At 38.7% G+C, this 15287-nt stretch overlaps 1 protein-coding gene across 5 annotated transcripts in view; it reads right to left on the bottom strand.

The window, feature by feature from the left end:
* The window catches only part of wwp2 (WW domain containing E3 ubiquitin protein ligase 2), a 185902-nt gene that overhangs the window by 14528 nt on the left and 156087 nt on the right, over nucleotides 1-15287 (bottom strand). For all 5 annotated transcript variants that reach the window (XM_069901300.1, XM_069901298.1, XM_069901299.1 and 2 more), the window contains 6 exons: nucleotides 12108-12179; nucleotides 10880-10968; nucleotides 6349-6508; nucleotides 4991-5124; nucleotides 4572-4712; nucleotides 2377-2497 (listed from right to left, as the gene is read on the bottom strand). In XM_069901300.1, coding sequence (XP_069757401.1) covers nucleotides 2377-2497; nucleotides 4572-4712; nucleotides 4991-5124; nucleotides 6349-6508; nucleotides 10880-10968; nucleotides 12108-12179 — 717 coding nt within the window. The remainder of the gene's footprint in view (nucleotides 1-2376; nucleotides 2498-4571; nucleotides 4713-4990; nucleotides 5125-6348; nucleotides 6509-10879; nucleotides 10969-12107; nucleotides 12180-15287) is intronic.

Below are 15287 nucleotides of genomic sequence, written 5' to 3'. Positions count from 1 at the left end.
GCCTGTCCCGCATCGGACTTGTCAGCCACAAACGAGCCTGCAGCTGACGTGGACATTTACCCCCTCCATAAATCTTCGTCCGCGAAGCCAAGCCAAAGATATCTGGTTGGGTGTCTGCATATTTTGCACTGAGGACCAGAGAATGTTGTTTCATTGGGGTGTGCTTGTGCAATCAGATGACAATAAACTTGACTTGATTTGATGACTATAATGTATCAAAGACCATCTCTACTACTTCTATCAAAAACACTGCATATACAAAATAGACAACGTTGATCCTTTGAGAATACTTATTCTTTTGTGTCCACATGTTTTTGCTATGGTTATTCACACTTCATATTATTAACACATTCATCTTTCTCTGGCAGAGTAAAGGCTGAATAAGCTGGGCTTGTTTTCTCAGAAGTTGAAGGGAGACTTATTTAAGGTGTACAAAATATGAAAGAGCTAGATATCCATTTAATGGAATATCTTCTAACTTTAGTTCTATTAACTATGTCCCACTGTTCACACCAATTATTCTCTCCTCACAACACTTAGTTTATTTATAATAAAAATAGAAAGAATGGAAGCACACAGCAGGTCAGCAATGCCTTTTTAATAGGATACAGAGTTAGTATTTCAGGTGAAGGACCCTTCATCAGAACTGGGAGCATGAAAACAAGCTGGTGTAAACTGCAGAGAGGTTGTAAAAGGATGGACAGGATAAAGGAATATCTCTGATAAGGTGAGGCCAGGGTCATAGGGAAGCATGATTAACATAGTAGTTAGCGCAACACTGTAGTACCACCAGCAGCCGGAATTCAAATCCAGCCCTGTAAGGAGTTTCTATGTTCTTGCAATGCCTGCTGAGTTTCTGCCAGATGCTCCAGTTTCCTCCCACCCTTCAAAACGTACGGGTGTTGTGGGTTAATTGGGTGGGATGGGCTCGTGGGCCTAAAGGGCCTGTTACTGTACTGAATGTCCAAAAATATCCAGTCAAAAGATTAACAGGGCAACACAGGAAAGGAGAAACCAAGCAAATAAACATAAAAAGTAGAAAAGAGGGTGGTTTACCACCTAGGGAATGGAGAAATGCAAGATGCAGAGCTGAAAGTCAGGCCCAGCAAATCCATCACTGGGAAACGGAATAGTTTCTTTCCTTCAGCATTGTTTGTTCTTTCTGACTCTACCAACCCGTCTTCTAATGGCATACCTGTCCTTTCACCTCCAGTGCATCAGTGGTGGAGGGAATGAATATTTAGATTGATTGATTGGTAGAGTACCAATCAAGTGGGCTGCCTTCTGGTGGATAGTTTCATGAGTTTCTTTACACTGAACTATCCAGGCAAATCAAGTTCTGACTTTGTCTTGCAACTGATGGAAAGGCTCTCAGTTGTCACGAGGTGATTCACTTGCCTCAGAATAGCCAGCCTCTGATTTATTCTTGCAGTCACAGTATTTGAGTGGCAGATCCAGTCAATGGTGACCCACATGAATAGAGTAACTTGTGAATGTGATGTGTTAGTCTTTAAGACTCTCACTTTTTGGAGATCGTCATTGCTTGGTAATTCCGTAGGGCAAAGGCTGAGGCTGCTTATCAGCCCATTCCTGAACGCTGTTGCTTAAGGACAACTGAAAACAACTCTAATTAAAAATAGAATTATTAATGTTCTATTCTACAGAACACACAATTAAAAGCCAAAAAGTACCCTTTATTTTGCTTTTTAACCCACAGATCTGTAGCCCCTAATGAAATAATTGGGGGCTCAGATCAATACACAAATGTGGTGGAGAAACTCAGATTTTGGATCTAACAAAGTTCTGGATCTGAGCGGCAAGACTGGGTTCCAATGTTGGACTCTACGAGGAATCTCGGTTTCTCTGAAATGCATGCAAGACCAGGACACTCTTCCATTCTCAGGTGGTACGCTTCAGGAATGGCAGGCACAGCCAAGAAGATTCTGCCCAATGGAAAATATTCTGCAGCTGCAGAACCACCATCTGTTTTAGAGGGAAAGTTAAATATTGCGGGAATGCTTTAATCTTTAAAATAAAGGAAATAGAAAGTGAAACTTTTGTTTTAAAGCTATCAATTTGGGTGCTGAGGGTGTATTAGTGAGGATTAAACAGCATCAGTCCTACGGATTTTGAGTACCTTCTTTAATTACCACAAAAGCTCAGGAATGCTCCTCCCCCTTCCTCCCCTCTCCCCACCTCTACATTCAGTCACCTACCTGATTTTCAGCCCTCCTGAGAACTCTCAAACCTGAAACAATGACTGCCTTTTACTTCCAATGGATGTTGCATGACCTACTGAGTTTCTCCAGCACTTCCCTTTGGAAATACAGTACCATGAATTGCATTAATTAGGTAAGCGTGACTGCAGATTTTTACCTCTAGTTCTTTTTCATCAAAATACCGCAACCATTCTAAAGGTACGACCTCATTGAAACCATCTAAGAAAGCTTTGGTTTGTTCCTCAACTCCACGGGTGAATCTCCAGTCTGTCAGCAACCTACATAGAAAGACGATATGAATAAATAAATGTAGGGCAGGATGGTTAGCCCAATCTTATTACAGCACCAGCACCCTGGGTTTGAATCTGGTGCTGTCTGTAAGGAGCTTGTTCATTCTCCCCACATCTGTGTGGGTTTCCTCTGGGTGCTCAGGTTTCTTCCCATCCTTCAAAACGTACAGGGTTTATAGGTTTATTGGTGTATTTGGACAACATCGGCTCGTGGGCTGAAAGGGCCTGTTACCATGAATATCTGATAGTGGCTGAAGCAAGTGATGTTTAGACTGTTTAAACTCTGACAACTAATGTGCCTTGGTGGCAGTGGATTAAAAAACTACTTTATATTTATGGGAATCCATCCAACTAATTTGACATTTTAATCAGGATTTTAAAAAATTCTTAACTAATAAAGTTATGCATTTTAGTTCAGAATACAGAAGTAGACTGATCTGCAAAAACCTTATATTCTAATTTAGACATACAGCACGTTAACAGGCCCTTCCAACCCATGCTGCCCAAATTCCCCAATTTACCTACAATTCCCATAGGTTTTGTTTTGGATTTATAAATTAGGATTTACAAATCATATCATCACAATGTTGTCTTCCGATCTGTTAAAGCAGAGGAGAGTAACTATATATAAAGGACAATTAAGCTCAAATTTTAAACACAATCTGATGGAGGATCTCACCAGGTCAAGCAGCATCAGCGTTGCGTTTTGGAACAAAAAACTTCAAAACTATGGATAGAGTAAGGGATGCTCGTGTAAAGGGGACCGGGTAGGAGTGGAGGGACAGGGGCCCTTGTGGGATTGGTGAACTAGTTAAAGTGAAACATGATGGATAGAGGCAGTACGCTGGCAGATGCCAGAGAAGGGCAAGAAAAACACAAGATGGTCCAGAAGAAGTAAGAGGGGACTTGTTACCTGAAATTAGAAACTTCTATCATCATACCATTGACCTGTAGTCAGGCAGAATGTGTTGTTCATCTAGTTCATATTGGGGTCCACTCTGGGGGTGGAGATGGCCCTAGCTGGACAGGTGGGTATGGGAAGGGGAGGTGAAATGACACAAAATGCAGTTGATGAGATTACTGGAGGTGCATAATAATCTTGGCCTTGCGTGGTTCCTGGATGGTGACAAGGGAGAAGGTGTAAGAGCAAATATTACACTTCTTGGGGTTGCAGGGGAAAGTACCATGGGTTACGGAGAGATGGATTGGGAGGGATGAGCAGGCAAGGGAATCACACAGTGAGTGCAATGCCTATGAAAAGCAGAAAGGGGAGGGAGGCAGACATTTTTGGTGGTGGAGTCTGCCTTCCACATGGGGAATTTATCACAGAGCATCGATGCTTTGTCTTCACTGTCCATCCTGAGTTGCTGGTTGCATGCCATTTCAACTCCTCAATCCTGCACTGACCTGTCCACTGCCAGAGTGCGGCCCAATGTGAACTGGAGGACAAACACCTCAATCCACCCAGGCAGTTGAAAAGGCAATGGTATGAGCACAGAATTATCTCATTACAAGTAATGAGCGACCCCTCCACCTTCTCTTCTCCTAATCCTCTTTTGACCTTTTTTAAGCTTCCTCCACCCAGCCCCTTACCCCCTTCTCTTTGGTTCAATCCCCATCAACCTCCCCACTGGATTATTCTGATCTTTCCTGCCCTCCCCCCTTCAGCATCATCTGATCATTCTCGATACCACCATTCTCACCTTTGCACCAGGTTCCAGCACAACCAGCTTTTGTCTTCTAATCACTCACTCCAGCCTGTACGACTCATCTTTCTTCATCTGAAGTATCTGCCTTTTCTACCTCTTTTTCCACTTTATCTGGCATCTGTCAAAGTTCTGCCTCTGTCACACTTTGCTACTTGCTGGGGACCATGGAGCTCACTCTTCCTACCTGCTCTCTTCTCTTTTTTCCCATCATATCAACCAGTCTCAATAAAGGTTTTCACCTCGAAAAGTGGACCATTCTCCCACTGATGCTGTTTGACCTGCTGGGTTCCTCCAGTAGATTGTGCTTAGCTGCAGATTGCAGATCCTGTTGTGTCCCATGTGTCTTTACCAACCTCATATACTCCTCCTTATTCTCTTCAATGACCAAAATGTTTTCTCCATCTTTCTTCAGTTCATGGGTTGTTACTTTTCCTAGTATTTCCATATCCTGTGCAAAGTACAGTTCCAAGCCACATTCTTCTACATTGTTCTCCCTAAGAGAGAAAAAAAATTAGATTAAAAATACTAATACAATGATTTCTATCACCTGCTTCTCAATACTGCATTAATTTCCAATTTCCTAACAGAATTACAAATGTAAGTATCACTCTGCCCTCAAGCTATTTTCCCTTAGCAAGCAAAATTTTGACACAAAAACAAAATTATAATAATTAGGTCATTTTAATTATTGGCCATATTAATATATTTTTAAATCATTTTATTTATAATCCACTGGTCTATTCATATAATGTATAAATGAACAAATATTTACTTGATCCACAGAAGTGAATTGTAGAATTCTGGGTCAATTGATTCCAAGTCTTTGATTGTGGGATTTTTATTCAACATCCGTTTATAAAACGGCAGTGTGAATCCTGTATCAATAAATTTACCATGGTAAAGTGCCTAGAACAAAACAAAAACTCTTGTCAAATCTCAGAGAGAAGTTCTGATAATATTAATAGCAGTATCCTCAGTACTGATGAAGAACATTTGCAAAGGTGATCCCTTAGATTCCCTCATGCAGCTGTCAAAGCTACAATATTGTAAGGTTTAATATCTAAGATGAACAAATCAAATCATAAAGGAAGTGAAAAAATATATCCAGCAACTCTCATTTCATATTCTTAAGACGCAGCAAATAAAGTAGAATGAAAATTGTTAGATGCTATTTAATTCCGAAAATCATTCGACCAGGACCACTTCAGAAGTGTAACAAAAGTTAAAGTGCACAGAAATGGAGCAATTTATTGAGATTAGTTCAGAGCTAGGTAACAATAGATATTTATTCTCATTGTTTAATAAGATTATGGTAGGGTGAGTAAAATTAAGGGTTTTTACTGGGATTCACCTTTTCACTACATCTGCCAATGACTGGGTGAAGGAAGAATAGAGATCTGAATACCTAAATTTGTTGACATGGTTACGTTATTTAGGACAGTCAACCGTGTAGTTGGAAACTTACTGAAGTTACCAAAGGTCATTGATATATTGGCCAAAATGTTCCAACTCTAAATTTTATGCAGGACTTTCTGAACTCATTTACTTTGGATCCAACAACAACTTTGATCTGAATAGAGCTTTCAGCATACTGCAGTAAAATGTCTCAACGGGAATGATAAAGAGATATAGACATCAATCCATTTATTAGCACAGATGTTGGTTAAGGAGCATCACATAGATAAGCAACAAGATTTAGGGACAAATCACCAAAATGATCTGAAAACAAGAATCAGAACTTTAAAATTGCTGTATCCTGAACCATTATGAAATAGCATACACAAGATTTATATGCAAATAGGCCTTAGTGAAATTTAGGGCATATGCAGAACAGTTTAACAGAAGGTGGAAATGCAGTGCAGAAATTCCGACTTATTTTCCAAAACACCACAACAGTGCTGTCAAAGTATTTGTGTGGTTCCAAGATACTATGGGTGCTCTACAGTCATAAAAAGCATGACATAGGTTTTTCATTCCTGATGGGACCAAGAGATCCACTTTGTAGAAAAGGAACTCCTGTTGCAAAGCTATTAAAATATAAAAGATCTGCATTGAAAAATGATTTTTTGGTGCTGAGAGTATAGACGTGCAAATGCACCAGATTCTAGTTACTTCTTTCATTAGACTTACCATTGCAATGAATCTTCCGATAAAACGGAAGTAGGTCAAGTGATCAGGATTAATTGATGATGCAGGATTTATCTGCAAACAGTAGTTGTTCTTTCCAGCATATTCAAACAGGCAGTACATTGGATTGAGAACTTCATGAGAAAGCAGGAAAAACCACTCTCTATGGAATAATAATAAACTTCAATAATAAAGGTTGAAATTTCAACTAAAAATGTCAAAAAGAGAACTGTGATATTTTTGATATTCAAAAATTCAGATGAATAATTTGCATGAATACATTTTCACCACCCAATGTTCCTTGTGCATTCAAGAAATAATACACCTCTTTATTTTTTGATAAAAACAACTGAAGGCAAAACCTCACTTCACCTTATCCAACTCTTTACTTAGAAATAAACACATTAATTTGGCAGCAATTCTACCAACACAGTTCTCCAGTAATTGCCTCAACTCAGTATTTGCAAACTCAAGGTAATAAAATTTTAATTATTTGCAGAAACTATTTTTAATATTAAGCAAAATTAAACACTCCAAACCTCTCTCCCTTCCCCCATTTCAGAGTTGACACTGAATACCAAGCACCAAGGATTCCCAAATCAGTCAAATATGTTAATACACATTTATTCTTTGCAATAAGCATAGCTCGATATTTATCACAGAAGAGTAATCAGATTAAACTCATGGAGTTGCAGCAGAGCACTGAAGAATGGAAACAGGTCCCTCAGTGCACCAAGTCCACACTAACCATTAATCGCCTGTTTACATTAATCCCATTCTCTCTCTGTTCTATCAACTCTCCAAAGTGATCATTTCCATTTTGCATATATCTGTGGCATTCTAATTTCAATAGGATCTAATAAGAAATTTGGACAAGTTTGTGTCCTGATTCCTTATTCAAAAGGAAAATAAGTCCCATTGCCCCATTAATCTTGTGTAGAATCAACCAAGCAAGCAGATTCTCACACCATCATTCTGACCTGGTATTGATTTTGGAACTCTGTCTTTTACATTCATGTCACAAATCCCAATGCATGTATTTTATTTAAAAGTTTCAAGTCGATGATCCATGTCATTGGTGTATTTGCTCATTTGTGCAGGAATTCCCAAATTCCCTGTTGCCAAGCCATTAGATGTAGTATCTCCCTTTCCTCCAAGGAAGGGAAGAGGAGGCTGCTCAGTGTGCGCTGTAGGTAGATCAATATAGTGGTACAAGCTGAGATCTGGAAAAAGGCTGTCAAAGTAAAGTACAAAGCTGCAAGAGAACACAATTACTCCATACTTTCCAGAGGATGAGTATAAAATTAAAAAATGGGTTAAATGCAACAATAATTACTTTTTAGTTTTAATCTGACAGAATTGTCAGACATTAAATTTTGCCACAGTTAAGTCATAAAGAAACAATGAACAATAGCATAAAGATAAGTATTTTCCACTGATGCAGGAAGATTCTCAGCAGCCTGTCCGTGGTTCTACCCTGTGGTAGAACAGCATGACGTAACCTACCATAGGGTAAAACCACTGGTAGGTCACAGAGAAAAGGGGTTGCAGGAAGAGATGATGGAGGCTCAGAATAGTACGGTCACTTCATCCACCAAGGAAGATAGCAAATTTGAAAATCAAAGTAAAAAAGTAGTCCCAGAAATTCACATTAGAAGCTGTGCTGTTAGAGGGAAATCACACAGCATTGAATTCAGCGCCACAGTTCTCTTTTGGTTGTCACTCCATTTTCGGAAATTCCCAAATTCATGAACAACAATGAAAAGGGTCAAAAGATTTTTATTTTTCATATTTGCAGCTTCTAATTAAAATTTTATTAGCACTTCATCACAAACTGTAGGTTAGAAATTATGCACTTTTGTATTTTAAAACTAAATAAGGTTGATATTTTGTATTCAAAAAAATTTTTTTAAAGATCTAAAATCCATCAATATGCATGTTGACATTTGGAAAGTATATTATTTTCACATGAATATTTTGCATTTTATTCAAAATATTCTTTGAAAATTAGTTTTCTTTCAATAAACTGAAATATTTTATCAGGCAAATTTGGAGCTTGCATTTACCAAGTTTTTATGAAGAAAAAGTCAAATAACTAATTGCCTTCAACTCTTTCATGGATTAATACTGAAGAGTTATGCATACTTAATGAGAATTAATAGAAAATTGCTCAACATGAATACACAAGAAAACAAAACAGAATATAAATATATGGTTATGAAAAAACATGCAACACATAATGGAGCAACAAACAGAATTTAATCAGAATTGATGAGATACATAAACCCATAGTCCATAAGTTATTTTATTTTCATTAATCTAAAAGTATGAATTGCAATTCAACACAGTATTTAAACATGAAATATTCATAAATTATTTTACATTAAAGTAGAAATTCAATTATTTTCCCATTGACACGTAATTCCTAACCTAAACCACTTCAGCGTGCATCATCTCACCTGCCTGCCATCTTGGTTCAAGCAATGCACATACCTTGGTTTAGTCCTTACCAGCCAAGGGAAAAACAACACAGTTTAAAAGGCAAACAATGCAGCTATCTTCGATATCATCAAGGCCCTCAAAAGAGCTTGGAAGACATCGCTTTGTTTTTACGCTTCATGTTCCCCTCTACCAATGACATATCCAGAAAGAAGGAACAAAACAAGCTACTGGAGGAATTCAACGTGTCAAGCAGTATCTGCAGAGGGAAAGAACTGTGGACGTTTCGGATCAAGACCCTGCATCAGTGAAGAAGGAAGAAAGCCAACCTACGGTAAGTAGGAGAGGATAGTTGAGACGAGGCCAGTAGATGATAGGAAGGGTGGTATAAGGAAGGGTGGAAGATGATGAATGGATGGAGCCAGGTGGGGGAGGGGTGGAGATGAGAGACAGATAGGAGGAAGCCAACAAAGAAATAAGTGCAGCTGCAGTTTGTGGGGGGAAGGGGAACGAGGAGAGGATGAAGTAGGTGACAAGTTTATGAGGGTGATCAGCAGGAACACAAAGGCCAGTAATGCTGGATTCCAATAACTAAGGAAGATGCTGCTGGGAACCATTAGGGAAGAAATGAAGGAAGTGGAACTGGGGAGAGGATCCTCTGCACCCAGCACATCATGCTTCATTATTTTTGCCATCTGCAACAGGCTCCCATTGTCAGCCATATCCTCCCCTTCCTACCCCTTTCTGCATTTCATGGGTACCACTCCATCCATGATTTTGTGGTCCACTCATTCTTCCCCACCACCTCTCCATGACCATTGGCTCTTTCCACTCAACCTGCAACACCTGTTCTTACGCCTTCTCCATCACCACCTTCGGGGTCCTAAACAGCTCTTCTAGGGGAAGGCAAAGATTCACATGCACCTTCTTCAAGTTTGTTTCCTTCATTCAGTGCTCTTGGTGTAGCTTTCTTTACATCAGAGAGACCAAATATAGATGAGATAATCAATTTTCAGAGCACATGCGCCTGATCTCCAAGCTGCTTGCCATTTCAATCTCTTCTATCCATCCTCAGCCTTCCACATTGCCTCTGTCCCCCATTTCCACCGTCTCCCCCATTCCCTATGTGCCCCCTTTCCTTGGACTACACCCCTCCTCCGTCTCCCACCCTTCCCTCTGTTCCTCCATTCCACCGTCTCCCCCTTCCCTCTGTCCCACCTTTCCTCCGTCTCCCCCTTTCCCTCTGTCTCCCCCCTTCCCTCTGTCCGCCCTTTCCTCTGTCTTCCCCCTTCCCTCTGTCCCCCATCTCCCCCTTGCAAACAAGAAGAACATACCTCATATTCCACTTGGGTAGTCTGTAGCTCAATGACATGACCATTCAATTTTCTATTTTCAGGTAAGCCTTACCTCACCTTTTTCTCTCCCGATCCACCCCAAGTCCTCTCATTTTGTCCCCTTTCCCATATATCTTTCCAGCTCCCAATTACCCATTTCGTCCCCTCCAGACTCCATCTACCAACTAACTACATATTACACCCATCAGATCCTCTTCCCCCATATGGTTCCATCTGCCTTTCACGTCTCCTCTAATTGCTCCTACCATCACCTTTCTTACTGAATTGTTTCCAGCATTTGAAGCCTTTGTGCTCCCACTTTTCACCCTCTAGCAGCTGCCTCCAACTTCATTCTTCCCTCCCCACCTCGCTCCATCTGCCCTTTTCCCTTTGCTTGCTTTCACCTATCACTCACCTGCTCCTCCCGACTCAGCCCTTCCTCTCACCCACCTGGCTCCATCTCTCATCCCTCCTCCGTCCACGCAACACCTACTGGTCCCTGCCTCATTTCTCCCCTTCCTTTTTAAGCTGGCCTCTCCATTCCCAATCGACGATCTTTTCCCTCCATTGATGCTGCTTGATCCAATGAGTTCCTTCAGCAGTGTGCTGTTGCAGCTGTCATTTTTGTAATGCTTTCTCTCATTACTGTATAGAAATAGAAATATGCTGCAGCCTTTTTGACTCAAAAGAGAGTGTGGTGCCAATTATGGTGTGTTAGGCAGAAATGAGATGTTACCCCAATAAGTGTCAGGATCACTCACCTTGCTATACCTCCATAATCTAAACCCTCCTCTCCACGCATTATGATGTACATTCGACGACGCAGGTCATATGGCTTCATGTTCATTATCTGTAGAGTAAATAATTTTAATTATTTTTGAAGTTCTTTTGACTCTCAGTCTTTCAGAAATTGTTACATCCTGACTGTAAAATAGAATTCCTGAATTAAGATTAAACAAGAAATTAAAATGAAATTGCCACTCCTTTTGTGTATTCTTTGTTTGTAAATTTTTTTATGTCACTGTAAATTTACAAAGAAATCTCAAAAGAAATAAAAACTCAGAATATTAAATTGAAGTAAAAAATGCTAAAAGTGACAAGTAGCATAAAACCGGTTAAGAATAAATTTGTACCAAATAAAAAGGGTAGAAGAACTGCTGTAAAACATAAATGTACCATTTAAATTTGTAGATTGTAAACTGAAAATGAGTTATTTTGGCAAGAGTTAAAACAGAACAAAAATTTTCAGGCAGTTCTCACTAGTTGAAATGGGCCATGGCTAAAAAGTGAACCAGATGAGAGAAAAAGTAAACAGAGTGCAAGGAATTTCTCTCAGATTAAAGAGTTGGGGGAACATGTTTGAGACGCTTTATCTTAAGATGCAAATGTAATTAATGTCATTGGAGGCATGTAGTAGCTGGAATTTGAAGCTAACACAAGGCTGGAAGGACACAGCTAGTAGAATCAGTGAGAGAAAAAGAATGGTCGATGTTTTGAGCAAAATTATTTTATTGAGTCTGGAGATATATAGCATATATTGTTCACCAATCCCAGGAGGCTCCTGTCTCACTCCTCCCACCCTACCTTAACACTGGCTACTCCACTATATTTCCCCAATCTTGATCAAGGAATTTCCCTTTGCTTGCTTTGCTTGCTCGAAACATTGACCATTCTTTTTCTCCATCTGATAATGCTCGTTTCACCCAGTTGTTCCTCCAGCAGATTGCTTTTAATGGCAGTTACTACCTGACTGGCTCCTCAGGAACACGTGCAATCCTATTATTCAGTTTCCAGGGTGAGAAAGACAACTTGTTCAATATTATATACTCCACATGCTTTCATCAATGACTCCTGATGAAACCCAGCTGTTTCATATGACACCCAAAATAATGGAAGCAGGTGGTGAAATAAGGATGGTTTGTACTTGTATCTTTGTACAAATGCAGAACATTAATTTATAAGCATTTAATATATAAAATAGTTTATTACCTGTTGAAAGGAATCCTCAAATAACGTCTGTCTGGAGACACTGATTTTAACATGGCTTGGTAGTGCATTGGACTGAAAGAACAAATGACAGCCGTCAAAAATAAGACAACATTAATTAAACCAGTAAGATCCATATTGACAGTACACAGCATAATGTTCACAGCCTTCTTCTGAGCCACTCTGCCAATTAAATTCCTATCAGTTCAAAGACCTCACATACAACCTTGAGTTTTGTTATCTTGTGGGCCAGACCTAATTTCTAAATTACTGCTGTAAACTATACTCAAGAAGAATGTATACAAAAGAAATGTAAACAAACTGACTGTGCAAATACAGATATACAAATATTCAGTAATAAATAACATGCAAAGTGAGAGTCCTTAAATAAATCTCTGAATTAGTCTGCTGTTCAGAAGTCTATTGGTGGAAAGATAGCAACTATTCCTGAATCTGGAGGTACAAGTTCTGTGACATCTGTACCTCCTTGATGGCAGCATTGAGAACAAAGCATGTCCTTGGTGGTGTGGTACTGCTCTCAGTTGGTGGGGAGAGATTTGCAGCACCATTTTGGGATGAATAAGAATGAACAAGCCTATCTGATATCTTCAGGGTAGGATTCTTTCACCCAAATATCCATTAGCTTGTTTCTGAATGCTCCTCAGCCAGAGGCATTGACATTTCCTGAGAGGAGAGGTCACATTAATTGCCCAGAGTTGGAGAAACAATGTACAAGTAGTATAACTGACACTTGGTCTGGACACTATGGAAGCCACAACTTCTGACCACAGATACATCAGGCAGGCAGCTTCTAAGTAGCAAGCTTAAAACAGTATAGCCCTGAAGATGATCAGATCCTAAAGTACCAAAAGACTTTCAATGCATGTTAAATGTCTGCTATTTAAAAGTACTCAAGCAAAGTCAAACATTATTACCAAAAAAATGAAGTTTAAAAACAAAGGAGATGCTAGAAATCTGAAACAAAAAAAACCAAAAATTGCAGATCAAGCAATATACGAGATGGTGAAAGCTAATGTATTAGGGCAATAATTATTCAGCAAAATTGATGACAGGTAACAGGCAATTGACTCAAAACAATAAAGATATACATGAAGTTAACTCCATTAATTTAATTAAATTATTAATATAATCATATATAACCCTCCATTAACTCCCTTTCTAATGAAATGAATCACTGAATTTACACCTAATCTAATGAAATACAGATTCAACATTAAAATTCCCAATCCAGCTCCAAAAAGCTGATGCTCTGCCACGGGACTTCAGAAAGAGAACAACATCAAACTTCAATTGGAATGACAGTGGTGAGAACTGTCAGGAAGTTTGGGTTTTGCAGGAGTGGTCTTCAATTATTTCAGGCTGTCATTATAACCCTCCTACAAAAATATTTTGCATTACTGTCCTAGATAAATGCTGAAATTCTTTAAACTGTTGAACTTATTGCCAGGTTGGTGTGAAAAAAATGCAATGTGAGAAAAAGCATTAATATGTGGAATTTTAATAAGGTTTCTTTATGAGAACTGCACTTCTAAAAAATTAGCATTAGATTGCCAGCTTTGACTCAATAAATTCTCTTGTTGGGCTATCTTAAAAGCTTTTAAAAGATTGGAAAATTAACACATGCAAGGAAAACATTTAATTAATGTTTAAATGCCACGTATATTCAAGATCATTTATATTTTAATGGTTCACTAATATATATGTGCTTTCATTTCAAGAGCAATCTTTTAAGTTCATGTCGCACCTAGAATCAAGTTCCTGGCAAACTACTAAATGAAGCAAGTTCATCCCAAACTTGTACTTAAAAATAGTTTTAAGTAAAAAATAAAATGGAACTGCTCAAATCCTCTTTGCACTGAATTAAATCATTTCACCGAAAGAATGGATTATGGAAAGGTTGGACAAACCTGGATTGTTCTTGGTGGAGCATCAGACATTGGGTGGTGGGGGGTGGTGGAAGAAGGGGGGAGGTGACATGGGAAAAGTATAATAGATGTCAGCGTATTAGATTGGACTTGAACTTTATAAATGTCACCCTAAAACCAGGGATCGTCTTGTACTCCAAGATCTGAACCTTAACAGTGAAGTCTCAGTGTTCCCCCGTGCCAAGTATAAAATCTGAACCTTAACAACGAAGGTCCATCTGCCCAATCCTACTGCTGTCAGCTCTGTACAAGCTTTAAACAGCATGATATAGGAGCTGGTGGTGGTTTATTTTAAAATATGCTCATAAAATTTAAACCTTTAATGGGTAATTTGCTTTTAAAATATTGCAACAGTATCAGTCCATAGGTCAGTTGGATGTTTGGTAAAAGACTATTGGGAATTCTTATACAGTGAGCATAGCTCAAAACCTACAGTTTAGTTGGAAATTTTGGGGGTTGTCTTACAGAGTCATTTTGTACGCCGGCATATATGATATGTGTAACTAGTCAGTCATTTACATAAGACGGAAATGTCAAATATTAGGCCAGAGGAGAAAGGGGAAACATTTAAAAAGATGATGCGCAAGGCAAGAGGTGCCTGGAATGATGGGATTAGTCAGATTGGCATCATGGTCAATTCAGAAGCAGTCACCTGAAGGGCCTATTCCTGTGCTCTACTGTTCTATGTTCTAGTTCTTATTGGAAGAAAATAGTGGATGGAACTCAATTTAGGTGCAAAGAATTCAAAGTCTATTTACCCAAATGCGGTCGAGGAGAATATATGTATACGTACATTTGCTTTAGTAAATTAAAGGAAGTGGAAAATAAAATTTCAAATTGCTATATTTCAAAAATAAGAGTCTATTCTCAACTAGCAAATTCTAGAACTGTTAACATTTTCTTTTCTCAAAGTAATATCTTTATTTGAAATGTTTTACACTTGCAAAGATTTTTATTTTTATTCTGATTCAGCCCTTCTGTCATTCATTTGCTAAAAAATTTGATTAAATCTTCTACTTTGTTCTTGTAGTTTATTCTAATACTCTGCTTGACAGAATAATTTCTCAATCTTCCTCAAATTAAAACCTTAGTGTGAACTAAATCATCTGGGTAAGAATAGATATGTCTGCCTAAACAAACTGAGAGCAGCGTATAGTTTAAAATTGTATTAGCATATTTGTATTAATTTACAGTAATTTATGCATTACTCTTTCATCTGCAAGTCCAAATATAATTA

This window comes from Narcine bancroftii, chromosome 10, assembly GCF_036971445.1.
Source record: "Narcine bancroftii isolate sNarBan1 chromosome 10, sNarBan1.hap1, whole genome shotgun sequence".
NCBI lineage: Eukaryota > Metazoa > Chordata > Chondrichthyes > Torpediniformes > Narcinidae > Narcine > Narcine bancroftii.
This window is presented reverse-complemented; position numbering and strand designations above follow the sequence as displayed.